This window comes from Macrobrachium rosenbergii, chromosome 42 (assembly GCF_040412425.1).
Source record: "Macrobrachium rosenbergii isolate ZJJX-2024 chromosome 42, ASM4041242v1, whole genome shotgun sequence".
Classification (NCBI taxonomy): Eukaryota; Metazoa; Arthropoda; class Malacostraca; order Decapoda; family Palaemonidae; genus Macrobrachium; species Macrobrachium rosenbergii.
This window is the reverse complement of record NC_089782.1, coordinates 34772880-34788200: the sequence shown is the minus strand read 5'-3', so window position 1 is coordinate 34788200 and position 15321 is coordinate 34772880. Positions and strand designations below refer to the sequence as shown.

Sequence of the window (15321 nt, the reverse complement as noted above, 5' to 3'; positions counted from 1 at the left end):
CCGCACAATACAGCCATTATTACCTCCATCGTGGGAGAACTTCCAATTGGCTACTTATTAACTGGGATCTCTTTTTGGCTCTATTTTGTCAACAGTTATTTTTCATTGGTTATCTTTAAACTTAATCGACGAGGGAGGGTCTTCGCTCACGCAATGCTGTATGTATGAATGTACTGCATGTGTGTATAAATTTCTGACTCACATCAGGATCGAACCCAGTTCTTTCAATTGAAAGGCAAGGGCGCTGCCCACTAGGCCATGCAAGTCATAAAAGAAGTTGGAACCTTAGGCCATGCAAGTCATAAAAGAAGTTGGAACCTGAGTGCCACTGCGTACGGAATTGCCTGGGCAAGCTAACTGCTTGCACACCAGCGTCTTTTCCCTAACTTTCCGACTCAGCAATGACCCAATTGACAGCAAGGTGGTATGCAAGCAGTTAGCTTGCCCAGGCAATTCTTTGTGTGCAGTGGCACTCAGGTTCCCACCTTCATTTATGACTTGTATGGCCAAGTGGGCAGCGCCCTTGCCTTTCAATTGAAAGACTTGGGTTCGATCCTGATGTGAGTCAGAAATTTATTTCTGTTCCGCACGTGATTGTGTGTTGATTTATATATATATATATATATATATATATATATATATATATATATATATATATATATATATATATATATTATATAAAATCATCTTTCCATTTTAATTCCAACCTTTCTCACAGTCAAATTCCAAATCCATCCCTTGTCCTTATCAATCACGCCGTTACTTGATTGCCATCTCTGCCGGTCCAGTCCATATTAGAAATTCACTTTGGCGTCAATCCCATCCATCAACGACTTCATCTATTTTCGTCCATTTCCAATCCTTTTCCCCACTCTTTCTTCGTCTCTCTTTCTTCTCTCGAATCCGTGGGTCCTTCCTAATGGTCCAACTTTTACACTTCATCATCCGCCAAATGTAATAATTTCTACGAATCCCCCCAAAAGAGTGAGGGAAGGCACAGAAGAAGAAGAAGAAGAAGAAGAAGAAGAAGAGTGATTTATCTGTAAATTATTCCAGTCAGTCTCTCTCTCTCTCTCTCTCTCTCTCTCTCTCTCTCTCTCTCTCTCTCTCTCTCTCTCTCTCTCTCTCTCGTTTTGTCTGGTATTTTTATTTTAATTTCCTTTTTGTTATTTACTTATATCTCCTCTGTCTCTGTGCTAGGTGTTTCTCTCTCTCTTCTCTCTCTCTCTCTCTCTCTCTCTCTCTCTCCATGAGTTTTCAGCTTCTGTTATGATAATTAATGTTCACTTATCAACAAGTAACTGGACACGTGTACAATCAACCATAGAAAAGGTAAAAAAAAATTCACCAACACACACACACACAAAAACAAACACACATACACACATACATTCACACAAGCACAAAGAGAGTAATGAGAAGGTTTTTCCTGACATTACATGAAATAAATATACCATATGTATAAGTTTAAGCACAAATAAAATCCAGAGTCAAAACAATTCAAGCAAAAATAAAAAAAAATACATTATCCTCGAACGCTAAGAATAGGCCTAACTTGGCAACCAAACCCCTTTCCTCCACCACCACCCCTCCACCAGTTCCCCGCCAACCAGACACACCTCCAAGAGACTCGTTCCTTGCACATCCAAAATTCCCTGGAATCTTGGAATCATGAGGAATGATCGATTGCATTCCAAGGCAACATTGCGATTCACAGTTTTTACCGCTCTCTCTCTCTCTCTCTCTCTCTCTCTCTCTCTCTCTCTCTCTCTCTCTCTCCCCGGTTCTATTATCTTATACATCTAATCTCCCGTGGCAATCCTCCTCCTCCTCCTCCTCCTCCTCTCCCCTCCCCCATTCATCATCTAACCCTTTGGCCTGTAATTCATCATTCGGTGACTTTCTCTCTTATCCATATATCCCAAACCCCTACAATCCCCCCCCCCTCTCTCTCTCTCTCTCTGCGTTGTCATAGCAGAGAGAGAGAGAGAGAGAGAGAGAGAGAGAGAGAGAGAGAGAGAGAGAGAGAGATAACCAACAGGTAAAGATATAAAATTCTAAACAGACAGAGATATAAAATACAAAAATGAAAAATTTCATCTAAATCCGCAGCTTTAATCCTGGACTGCTTTCTCTCTCTCTCTCTCTCTCTCTCTCTCTCTCTCTCTCTCCATGAGCTTCCTCCTACGCGAAAAAACTGCGAAAATAGTTCTGATCAATCCTTGTCTCCTCCAATACCAGCTCTGATCACTATTGTAATCTGATGTAGGCCTATTCTGAGACATGAAGTTCCGTGTCCTCGGTATGCCTAATTATGCAGCCAGCCAGTCTACGAACAATATAAAACAAATTTTACTTATGCAACATAGCCATTTATAGAGCCTATTTAATTATTTACAGCCTATCTAATTACATGACTTGTTGTAATGACTTTTTACTCATATAGGCCTACCATCATCAAGCAATTTGTATCACGACCACCCTAGACGCATAAATTCCTCTCTCTCTCTCTCTCTCTCTCAAATGATATCTTGCGTTGCCTCAACCTTCTCTCGTTCTCATCCTCCTCCCCTCCTCTTCCTCCTCCTCCTCGTCCGCCATTCACGTTCGCCCCCCTCCCTCCTTCTATTCTACAATACCTTCCTCACCCCACCCATCCTAAGATGGAGTAAAGGTGTGAAATTCTACCCTTCTTCCACCCAACAACTTCAGTACGCCCCCACCCCCAACCCCCGCCTTTCCCAACCTTCCTAAGACAACTTTCCATCGTCGGTTCAAAGGAGCGTAATATTTGACCCCATAATTCACTGCCTTTGTTTAATACAATCATTCGATAAGTGAAGATTTTCCACTCTCTCTCTTACTCTCTGGCCTCCTAACTTGGTGGTAGCGCCTCTCTCTCTCTCTCCCTCTCTCTCTTCCTAGCTACGCCCACAACAATCGACTAACAAACCAGTACATAATTTACTGTCTGTGAGCTAGACTCACTACCACCAAGTTACGAGGCCACAGAGAGAGAGAGAGAGAGAGAGAGAGAGAGAGAGAGAGAGAGAGAGAGAGAGAGAGAGACTAGCCTTCGCCCTTACAAAGAATCATGGCGAAAGTTAGGCCTACGACGACAATTGTTTTATCTTTATAAAGCGCTCAGTATTTTTTTAAGCGGTACAATTGTCCACTTTTTTATCTCAATTCTCCTCGGAAGTGAAGTTAGGCCTAGCTTTACTCCTCAGTTTCATGGGACTCGGCAATAACAAAGACTAAATTGCGTGAATATCTGTGGGTACAAGGAAGTAATCTTCCTGGAGGCGTTAGTTCTGTCTGGTTAGACAATAAACGAATTACAGCATTACAGCAATCCTATGAAATTAGGTTACAGCATTCTGTAAGCCCAAGCTTCAGAATAAAACAGAAAGACACGAATTATAAAAAAATAGGCCCATAAGAAATCTTTTGTTGCTACTGGAGACCAGACGGCAAACCACACCCTTCCCTTAATCTAAATTTAAAACAAAGCGTAACAATACACCCCATGTGGTCATTCACAGCAAAATTTGGGGATTTTGAAACCTGATACCACCGACTCTATAGACGAGGACTCCTCTCAGCACTGATATTCACTATAACGAGGTCACTCTTGAATGAAGTCTTCATATCCGGCAGTGGAGGAACACACACACATATATATAGGCTATATGTATGTATGTATATATGTATGTATGTATGTATATATAAATTTACTGACTTTTCAAGCTGGCTTATAGCCGGATAAATGTAGAAAATCTCTCTCTCTCTCTCTCTCTCTCTCTCTATAAGACATCAGCATAGCCTAAATGAAACACGCCCATCTGCTAGCAAAAAATAGCAATGACAAATATGGAATCAACCAAATCGTTTAAACTTGAATAAAAACAAATTGAGAGAGAGAGAGAGAGAGAGAGAGAGAGAGAGAGAGAGAGAGAGAGAGAGAGAGGGAGTACATTCGGCAGGGTAGAAGATATGAAAACCAAATATGATTCAACAGATTACATGTGAGTCTAGCACAAATCAAGTTCACCCAATCCACTGCGGTTATAGGTATACTGACTTCTGGGAAAGCGTTGCAAAGTGTCAATATTGATTGTGGTATATACAATACTGTAAAACTTAGCTAAAGTCTGGGGACTATTATACCTCTAACTAACTTATCAAAAAATTATAATAAAAAGCATTTTCTGCGTTACACTTAAAGATACAAGACAAATGAAAACTACTGATACTCGCATACCAGCCAGCAAAGTTTCCCATTTGACTGAAATATAAACATTAGCTAAAATGAAACGCAAATGATTAATCACATCTTTCATGATTCTGAAGTTCAAAATTTATTTATATACACGAGTGTGTTGGCCTACGTATGTATGTATGAGCGTGTGTAATCAAGTAACTATTAATACGTATAAGAAACTATAACAATAATAATAATAATAATAATAATATAATAATAATAATAATAATAGCAGTGGTAATTCTTTTATGATACCATTTACATCATTTCATTGCTGAGCGAGAGGTGCTCTTGTCAGGATGTTTATGAAAAACGTGCTTAGCTAATCAAAACGCGTGTTCGTGTTTATTATAAACTGCTAAAATCTGAAACACTTCCAGCAAATCCCTCCTCCAAAAAATTTTACTGCTGAGGTCAGCAAACCCGGCTCCTCCTCCACCATGCGTAAGCAAGCGACCTCACGTAGGAACACTCCATCTAATATAAAAAGGTTTCTTCGGCAACGTACTACAACCTTCGAGATCAATCGCTCGATTGAGCCGAAAACAAAGTCCTTCCCCCCTAAAGGAAGAACGTCCTCGAAGCAAAAATATTGATTGGGAAACAATGGTAGACTGCAATATGATACCCAGCTGCGCAGGATAAGAGTAAAGTGCATGGGGGAGGGGTAAAGGTTGAGAGAGAGAGAGAGAGAGAGAGAGAGAGAGAGAGAGAGAGAGAGAGAGAGAGAGAGAGAGGCGAGTTAAACATTAATTTAGTCAATTAGGTGAAATACGGAAGCAGAAAATAATTAAGTAATGATCTATATGACTGATAATCGTTACTTGGAAGTGTCATTTCTACGTTAATATCTACTTTTACTAAGTTATAACCGAATACATTTCAACAACAACAACAAAATTAAAAATGCACAAGCAAAATCGATAACACAATAAAAACGAAAAGGCTTACCTCGAGCTAATAGCCGATATTAGGCCTAACTCACCCTAAATCTAGGCCGACATATGGCCATCTTAATTTTCCACGTGTATACACTTCCACCTCACGATGTCACTCTTCAAAATAATGTTTATATAAAATCCCTCGTTCAAGAGCTCATCAAAAGGATTATCAATTCTGGTAATCAAAATACCTTCACAGTTAATAAACGCACCGAACTTCTCAATCCTGCCAACTTATAGCTTTGAAACATTCTGTTGCCACTCTCGCCCTTGACTACAGCTATTCAAACAATCATTATATACGATAGGAGCAAATAACAAAACCATTAAAGCACAGATCCTCCTTGTTCAGTTGTTGGATTGTGGCTAGTAATCCCATCAGCTCGGGTAAAGAGCATAAGCCTGTTTAATCTGTCGTCTAAGTCTTAGACACAACCCTTAAAACATTCTTTTTCTCGTAATTGCTATAACTATCCCATTTAAACATACTTTGCCTTTCTAATTCCTGGACACATCTCTCAACATACACTTTAACCTCCCATCTGCTGACCTATCCTTTAACAACTTCCTATCCTAACTCTTTAACTATCACATCACCACAAACTTATCCATCCTGGGTCTTAGCCCTATCCCGAACTTCAAACTTATCCATACTTATTCACAGACCTATCCCTCAACACAAACTTATCCATCCAATTTCTTAGACCTATCCCGAACTACAATTTTAACCATCCTATTTCATAGACCTATCTATCACCACAAACTTATCCAACCTATTTCTTACACCTGTCCTTCACCACAAATGTATCCATCCTTTAAGACCATCCCATCTCACAAAGACCCATTTTGTTTCTTAGACCTATCCCTCAGCACAATCTTATCCATCCTAATCCACAGACCTATCCCTGACAACAAACATATCCCTCCTAATTCTTAGACCTATCCCTCACCACGAACTTATCCATCCAAATACCTCAGACCTATCCCGAACTACAATATCATCCATCCTCATTCACAGACCTATCCCCTCACCTCACAAACTTATCCATCCTAATCCACAGACCTATCCCTCGCCACAAACTATTTCACAGACCCATCCCTTAATTACGTAAAAAGATAAAAGCCTCACGGAGTAGGTAAAGAGAAGTTGAGGGGTAAGGGAGGAGGGGAGCACCACGGGACACTTTTGAGCCGAATAAATGTTTACAAATCCCGCCTAGGCGCATTTAAGCTCTTTATAAAGGGCGCACCTTAAATGAGAAATCCAGTCGTCTGATCTCGGATCCAAGAGGAACCGTTGCATAAGGCTTCCTTTTACTTCCACGACGCGACATTCGTCGTTCTTATAATTAACTACTTGAAGGCATTCACGGGTGGACGGAGTCTTCATAAAATTACCATAGGTTGCAGAGAGAGACAGAGAGAGAGAGAGAGAGAGAGAGAGAGAGAGAGAGAGACGGGGTGAAGAGGTCTTTTGATTCGCATTCGAGACAGGATGGTTCCGGAAATACAAGCAGCGTTACGCATGAGTTATCCTCTCTCTCTCTCTCTCTCTCTCGTCATCAGATATTACTAAGCATAAAAAGAATCACGCCGTAAATGAGAGAGAGAGAGAGAGAGAGAGAGAGAGAGAGAGAGAGAGAGAGAGAGAGTTTTATTCCCATTCCAATCAAGTGAAGGCCATGCTGAGAAACAAAGGCTTAATTAAATCTTGAGAGAGAGAGAGAGAGAGAGAGAGAGAGAGAGAGAGAGAGAGAGAGAGAGAGAGAACAACAGCAGCAGTTCGAAGCCTTTTTTTTTCGACTCCCCCTCCCCGCTCAACCCTGCCCACACACGCACACAACGAAAATTGAGACGTTCAAACCTTGCACTTAAATACCCCAAAAGAATCATTACCTCTTTAAGGACAGGTAACAAATTGGCCTCCGAGAAAGAATCACATGGAAGCTGCTTCTTTCTAAACTAAACGCTCCTTTTTGAGCCGATTTCAAATTCCCTAAACCTGAAACGACAATTTTTAAAGCATTTCAAAGCTGCATTCTATAAAGTCATGATAATATTCAGGGCATTTCCCTCAACACGTCCCAGGGCCGTTTCTACCTGGCGTGTCTATCCCCCTTCCTCCCCCTCCCCCAGGGGGGAAGCGCTGGATGTTGAGACCACCCTCGACTGCCTACCTGGGTGGGACAATCCGCACCGCTTTATAGCAAGAGTTAAAAAAAACATTACGTAAACTCTTTCATGACGTTCAAAAGCAACAGCACTCTACAGCGAATACTCCGCAGGGGAGTCAGTGACCCAGCAAATACAAGACCGCGGCCAGGAACGAGTCCCATGTTGAATTAACTCTAATAATGTAGCGAGGTCCGATACAGGAAAGCGTTTGACCCGGGGCTGAGGAGCAAAGCCAATGTAGACGTTGTTACTCACTCAACCGTCGGCAAAAGGAAGTCTCGTTCACAGTCGCTGAACCTCAGGCAACGGAAAACAGTCGCGGGCGTTCTTTAGAAGGATGGAGAGTTGCTCAGCTATGCATCACTTTCCACTAAGTTTAAAGACTTTAGTTTGTTTGCATATGCATATATATATATATATATATATATATATATATATATATATATATATATATATATATAGAGAGAGAGAGAGAGAGAGAGAGAGAGAGAGAGAGAGAGAGAGAGAGAGAGAGAGAGAGTCTCAAAATTTTTAAAAAAGGTAAATTGGAAAGACACCAGCAGTTAATGGGACAACATGGATGTTGCTGTACAGTAGTGAACGAGTACCTGAGTAGCTTACCAGGGAGTATAAGATATCCCTGAACGAGGTAAAGGTTGCAAAGTAACTGGTGAAGAATAATTGTTTTTTTGTAAGAATTATAAGGGCATAACTTTGCTCACTATACCATGGAAAGTGCACGGTAGAAATTTGATTACGAAGACAGTACATGTGACAGACGGTTTAACTTGGGAATCTAAATGTTGCTATGAAACACTTAGGCCTATGTGAGACATTTGAAAGTAATTAGAAAACTTTTGATACAATTGGTACAGATAAAATGGGGAGGATGGAGAAGGTGTGTTGGTCTGAGGGGTAAATTTTCGTGTTGAAGGTTAAACTTATGTAAAGCATTATTACAGTATAATAGGTTTGAATGTGATTAGGTTATATAGTTTGGTGAAAAACCTAAGCTGAAACAAGTGTGTTAGGTTTTCAGTGTTATTTAATATTTGTGTGGATAGTTATGTACACACAAACACATACATTATATATATATATATATATATATATATATATATATATATACATATATATATATATATATATATATATACTATATATATATATATATATATATATATATATATATATATATATATATATATATATATACATATATAAGCTATATTAAGCTTCAAATGTTCTTTAATATCCAATTGCTCTACCTCGGAAATAATAAATTTTCATATAGGCTATATAACCTTCCACAGACTTCAAAATATATATGCATAGCTCCCAGTACCGAAAATTCCAGTAACAAGTAAAAGTTAAAACCTTTAACCGACCAATCCTCTGTACCAAAGCGAATAAATATATAAAATAAAAAAAATATTGACAACTCTCCCGGAAAAAATAAAAAGTACGCTTTGAAACGTCAAAGTGACGGCCGTTTCATCACTGTCTTTCACCAGGAGATTAATGTCCAGCAAATATCTACGCTGGAAATTCGCTAAATAAAACGTATTTAACGGAAACGTTTTGAAAAGATGCGTTGTTCAAACGCGGCATGGCAAGAATTTTGAAATATACAGATCCGCAGTGTGCGACCAGGAGATTTCATATAGGCCTATGAATGCACCGTATCTAACGCAAGCTCTCTCTCTCTCTCTCTCTCTCTCTCTCTCTCTCTCTCTCTCTCTCTCTCTCTCTCTCTCTCTCATACAGGCGACAGTTTTTTTTTTATAAAAGCCAACGCGACATGGAAAGAATTTTGAAATAAACAAATCCGCAGAGTGTGACCAGATTTCATATAGGCCTATGAATGCACCGTATCTAACGCAAGCTCTCTCTCTCTCTCTCTCTCTCTCTCTCTCTCTCATACAGGCGACAGTTTTTTTATAAAAGCCAACGCGACATGGAAAGAATTTTGAAATACACAAATCCGCAGTGTGTGACCAGGAGATTTTATATAGGCCTACGCACCGTATCTAACGCAAGCTATTTCTCCGAGCACCAGCTCTCTCTCTCTCTCTCTCTCATCCAGGTGACAGTTTGAGATAATAGGAAACAGGAGAGAAACAGCGTGGTGGGGGAGAGGATAGAGAAATGGTATACATTAGGGGTGGATGGGTTACGGGTACGGGGGACTGCCAAAATGACTCTTTCGTTACGGTGGGCAGAAGATGGAAACATTAACATCGCTGCTTGTCCCCCCCCACCCACTCCTCCCCCGCCCTCCCCATTCCCCAGGTAAACTGGGGGAGGGAAGGAGCAGGGGAGCCTTTGTTGGAGAAACGTCTTATTTCGAAAAGGGAGCAGAGGACAGCTACGAAGTCCTACACAGGGTCTTACATAGGTGCGCGCCATTGTGTTCGACTCATAAACGAAACAGGATTTGGAAGAGGCAGGACATATTATTGGCTTCAATGCGCTCACACTGGAACCAAGGTTCAAAGAACGACGGCAGGAAGACGATCGACAAGCGCATTTCTCATCCGTGATAAAATGAAGTCAACAGTCGTTTTCCATTTAGATCTCTGCATAAATATTTAAATATTGCACTTTTCACTTTTCATTTACATTTCACCGTAATAAAAATAGCAAGAACATAACTGATAGCTTACAACACGCATGTTCGACTAGGCCTACAACAAACTATGTAACATCGACAGTTATCACCGTTCGGTCTAATCATTCAAGGTAAAAGTTTTAAACAAATTCAGACTAGAATTAAGCGGACAATTCTACAAAATAGACCAGTTAAAATAAGACCATAACTCCATCTTTAAATCAACAATTACTAATTCAGTGTTAAAAAACTGAGGTCAGTCTTGCAAAACACCACGTCACAATAGGCCGAGTAGGCCTATACAATCTCTTCGGACAATTTACCACCAAAATTTATGGTGAAACACCTCACAACGCAACAACTAAATACACAATACAACTCCGTGAGTAGGCCTATTCAATAAAATAATTTAACTTGTGAATATTTCAAAACAGCAAAGAAAAGCTTCGGAGAAAAATGAAAATGGACGTGGAAGCCAAGGCGTGGACAACGAGAAGACGAAGATGTAGAGGTGGAAAAGACGACGAAGGACGGGGGGAGGAGGAGGAGGAGGAAGAAAGGGAGGAGGAGGAGGAGGAACAGAAACCCAGTAATTATCTTCTTCACCTGACGTCTTCTTTGTACCACCAACGAAGTTACCTCACCGACGGCTCGTTTTCTGTATGGAAGTACCTACCTCCTTGCTCCACACACACACACACACACACACACACACACACACACACAGAGAGAGAGAGAGAGAGAGAGAGAGAGAGAGAGAGAGAGAGAGAGAGACTTTCATCCCTGAACCGACAGAGAGAGGGAGAAAGTCCATCCCCGAACCAATGAGAGAGAATTGCATTTAAAAACCAATGAGAGAGAATTGCACCTCAAAATCAATATGAGAGAGAGAGAGAGAGAGAGAGAGAGAGAGAGAGAGAGAGAGAGAGAATTTCATCCCTAAACCGACAGAGAGAGGGAGAGAGAAGTTCATTCCCGAACCAATGAGAGAGAAGTGCATCTAAACACCAATGAGAGAGAGAGAGAGAGAGAGAGAGAGAGAGAGAGAGAGAGAGAGAGAGAGAGAGAGAGAGAGAGAATTACATCCCAGAACCAACGACTTTAGACGAGAGCGTTTAAAGATTCCAAGAATTGAAACGTTTATCTTATATTTTTTACGTTTTTTAAACATTCGAAAAACGTTTATCTTTTTAACGTTTATCTTTGTACTTTTTTTTTTTAAAGCTTTCAAAACGTTTATAACATGATGGAATCAACTCGTAGTATGAAAACTGTAACTAAGACTTTTTTTTTAATCCAATCTCACAGTAACCTTTACGACAACAAATTGTAAAGATACCACCGTGATGATTGTCCACATATAGGCCTACGGCTGATCGATTAGGGATTTGCCATGGAGACGATCCCTTACCCTCTCTCTCTCTCTCTCTCTCTCTCTCTCTCTCTCTCTCTCTCTCTCTCTCTCTCTCTCTCTGTTTTATTGTTAAGGAGAGAAATTTCCTCTCTCGAGAACACACTCATCACATCAGCAGATTTTATCGACCAGCAATCGGATTAGACTATACAAGCATTGCAATTTCAAGACACAGCAAATTGCAGAGAGAGAGAGAGAGAGAGAGAGAGAGAGAGAGAGAGAGAGAGAGAGAGAGAAACTGATGCCAGTACAAAACAGCCACTCGGTGAAACTAAAAACTAATTATGGAAATGTAAGCCTACCGAAGAGTTAAGCGTGAAATTACCATTTCTGAATGACTTACGCAAAACGGAGGTATTAATTTCTTCTCTCTTTTTGTCATAAAATCACCTAAATTCTGGTCCTAACATCTAAATCTCTGGTCCTTAACATCTGAATCTCTGGTCCCTAACATCCCTCTAACAGGTATTAGTTACTAAAAATGGAGTTTCTTGCGTATGCAATATTCTCTTAAGTGAGTTTTTGCCGATCACCTAACACGCAACAGTTATGAGCTTTGATTTTCACCCTTATGAACGCACATTTGCCTTTAACTTATATTTCATTCCTTTACGTTTCTCTCATACGTTTATCTCTCCTTGTAATAGCTGCCCTCGCTATTGGCGCTAATATTTCTTAAAACAATTGAAATGTGGTTCTTTTGCAAAATAAAGTATCATTGAAAAGCTAAATGCTATTTGACTGTTGCCAAAGGCGACTTGTACAGTAATTCTTATCATACATAAATAAACGCATATACACTTCAATCTCTCTTGAATGTTATGCATGAATGCATACATAAATACATACATACACAAGCAAAATGCATTTTTACATTTATTAACACATACGCAGAAAAGTTAGCCTTGGATACAAAATTCAAATTAACATAAACGTACTACATTCAAGTTAACCTGACATATCTAAGGGATATTTTCCGACTGACTCTCTCTCTCTCTCTCTCTCTCTCTCTCTCTCTCTCTCTCTCTCAAAACATACACCACCTCCATCCACATTACCTGATCGGTGACGTCATCATCTCTGGCCGGTACCCGCCCAATAGGCCCGACGGGGAAGTGATTCTTGAAGTTATTGAAAATGACCCTGAAGTCTGAGAGCACGGGGGCGTTGTCGTTGATGTCCACGACGTGCACCACGACGGGGATGTCGGAGCGCAAGGGCGACGATGTTGCCCTCACGTTGAGCTTGTATTTTTTCTTGGGAGACTCGTAATCCAGGTCGACGCGTGTGACCAGCTCAGCGCGCCCTTCGTTCGGGTGGGCGACCATGGTGAAGCTCTCCGCGTCAGTGCCCCCGATGATGCTGTACTGGATTTCGGCGTTGCGCCCCGCGTCGGGGTCCTTCGCCCGGATCTCCCCTACGGTAGATCCCTTCGGGGAGTTTTCCGCGATGTACAGCTGAATCTTGTCGGTGTCGAACATCGGTGGATTGTCGTTGATGTCCTCGACGTCGACTAGAACGGTGACGGAGGAGGACCTCTCCGGGGAGCCTCGGTCTATAGCAAGGGCGACCAGGGCATACTGGGCGACAGTCTCCCGGTCGAGGACCCTCGCTGTTCGCACGAATCCCGACGTAGGGTCGAGGGTGAAAGCCCCATTTCCGTCGTTACCCCCTTCGAAGGAGTACCTGACTCTCCCGTTCAGGCCGGCGTCGGCGTCGTTCGCGATCAGCTGGGCGATGGAGGTGCCTACAGAGGCGTCCTCAGGTACAGACGACCTGTACAGAGTCTCGCTGAACACAGGGGCGTTGTCGTTGACATCGACGACGGTGATCTCGACGTCTGTCGTGTCGGAGAGAGGGGGCGTGCCGTTATCCCTAGCCGTCACAGTCAGGAGGAAGCCTCCCTTCATCTCCCTGTCCAAGGGCATCGTCGTTGTGATGGCGCCCGTGCTGGGATGAATCACGAACTCGGGCACCGACTCCCCACTCAGGGAATAGGTAATCCGGGCATTCTCGCCTGTGTCGCCGTCAGATGCCGCAACCATGATGACAGTGCTCCCTTCGGGGGCGTCCTCGAACACGGTGGCCGAATAGGGCGTGTTTTCGAACTGGGGAGGGAAAGTGTTGGCATCGCTGACATTGACGTAGACGGTAGCCGTGTCGAACAGACCCCCCGCGTCAGTAGCCGTTATCGTCAGGATGTACTTTCTCTCCTGCTTGTAATCCAGGGGCTGGGCGAGAGACACCAGGCCCCTGCCATTCTGGGCAGTTATGGAGAACCTTCCGCGCTCGTTCCCCGAGGTGATAGTGTAATGCAGGCGCGGGTTCTCGTCCTTGTCAGTGGCCGTCACCGTGACTACGGGAGTGCCCGGGTAGTCGCTCTCGCTCACGGCCACCTCGTAGATTTTCGGATGGAATATGGGGTTGTTATCGTTCTGATCCTGCACCTGGAGGATGACTGTGGCAGAGGCAGACTGGGGCGGGTCCCCGTGATCCCTGGCAACCACAGTGAAAGTGTAGTGGTGGTTCTCTTCTCTATCCAACTCCTTACTCGTGACGACCCAGCCTGTCGATTCGTCTACCTCTACGGGAAGTTTGTCGCCCCCTCCCTCGATGTTGTAGGTGAGGAGGGAGTTGTCCCCAGCGTCGCTGTCGAAGGCTTGCACCCTGACGATGGAGTACCCTACGGCAACGTTTTCCTGGACGGTCTCTTGAAAGAGGGGCGTGTAAAACCTCGGGGAATTGTCGTTGACGTCTCTCACATTGACCAGGAGCTGAGTGGTGTTGGATCTGGGAGGGGAACCTCCATCTTGAGCCCGAATGACGAGGCGATAATGCCGGTTGGTTTCGTGGTCCAAGGGCGCCGACACCCTCACCTCTCCCGTCATTCCGTCGACGGTGAAGTGTCCGGCGGTGTTCCCGCCTATGATGGCGTAACGGACCTGTCCGTTCTTGCCGCTGTCGTGGTCGCTGGCCTGCACGTGGGCGATGACGGGTGACGCCGCGGCACTGATGTCCTCGGGCACCTCCACGGTGTAGGTCCTCTCGCTGAACTGCGGGTAATTGTCGTTTTCGTCCAAGACGTTGATGGTTATCTGGGCAGTCGCCGTCTTCCTGTGCTGCGTCGGGCCCTGGTCCTCCGCCTGGATGGAGAGGGAATACCGGGCGTGCTTCTCCCTGTCGAGGGGCAGCCTCGTCGTCAGTTCCCCGGACTTGGGATCGAGTCTGAACACCTCGTTGGGCCCGGTCGGGTTGAGAATGGTGTACCGCAATTCGGCGTTGGGTCCCGCGTCCTGGTCCGTGGCGCGGACGGTAAGGACGGTCGACCCAACGCTCGTCGATTCCCTGACGGAGGTGTCGTACTCCTCCCTTTCGAAGATGGGCTCGTGGTCGTTGGCGTCGTCGACGTTGATCTGGAGGGTGGTCACTGCAGATCGGGGAGGAGAGGAGGCCTTGTCAACGGCCTTCACCCGAAAATAGTGGACATTGACCAGTTCTCGATCTAGGCGCGTGGTGGTCGACACCAAACCAGAGGTGGGGTCGATCTCGAACATCCTCTGTGACCTGGCGTCCAGCACGGCTTCGATGGAATAGGTCAGAGGGGCGCCCTCGGGGTCCGTGGCGGTAATGGTGGTCACGGGCGTGCCTTTATCCGCCTCCTCTACGACGTGGGCGACCTCCTGCGTCCTCTCGAAGTAGGGCGCCGCCGTCTGCATCTGCCTCCTGATTCGACGGATCTGGCCCTCGTCTCCCGAACTGGCTACGCTGTGGAGCACCAAGATGAGGTCGTGATTATAAGGCGAGGCCAGTCCGGGGCAGGTCATTCTCAGGCCTATCTTGATGCGGGTCACCCCGACGAGGCAAGTGTCTATGAGGCTGATCAGATCGCCCCCGTGGGACTCCACGGCCAGGCGGT

At 43.9% G+C, this 15321-nt stretch overlaps 1 protein-coding gene across 2 annotated transcripts in view; it reads right to left on the bottom strand.

Moving 5' to 3' along the window:
* stan (Protocadherin-like wing polarity protein stan) overlaps nt 1-15321 on the bottom strand; it is a 519872-nt gene that overhangs the window by 503741 nt on the left and 810 nt on the right. For both annotated transcript variants that reach the window (XM_067086095.1, XM_067086096.1), the window contains exon 1: nt 12464-15321. This exon is cut by the window's right edge and continues 810 nt beyond it. In XM_067086095.1, the coding sequence (XP_066942196.1) occupies nt 12464-15321 (2858 nt within the window). The remainder of the gene's footprint in view (nt 1-12463) is intronic.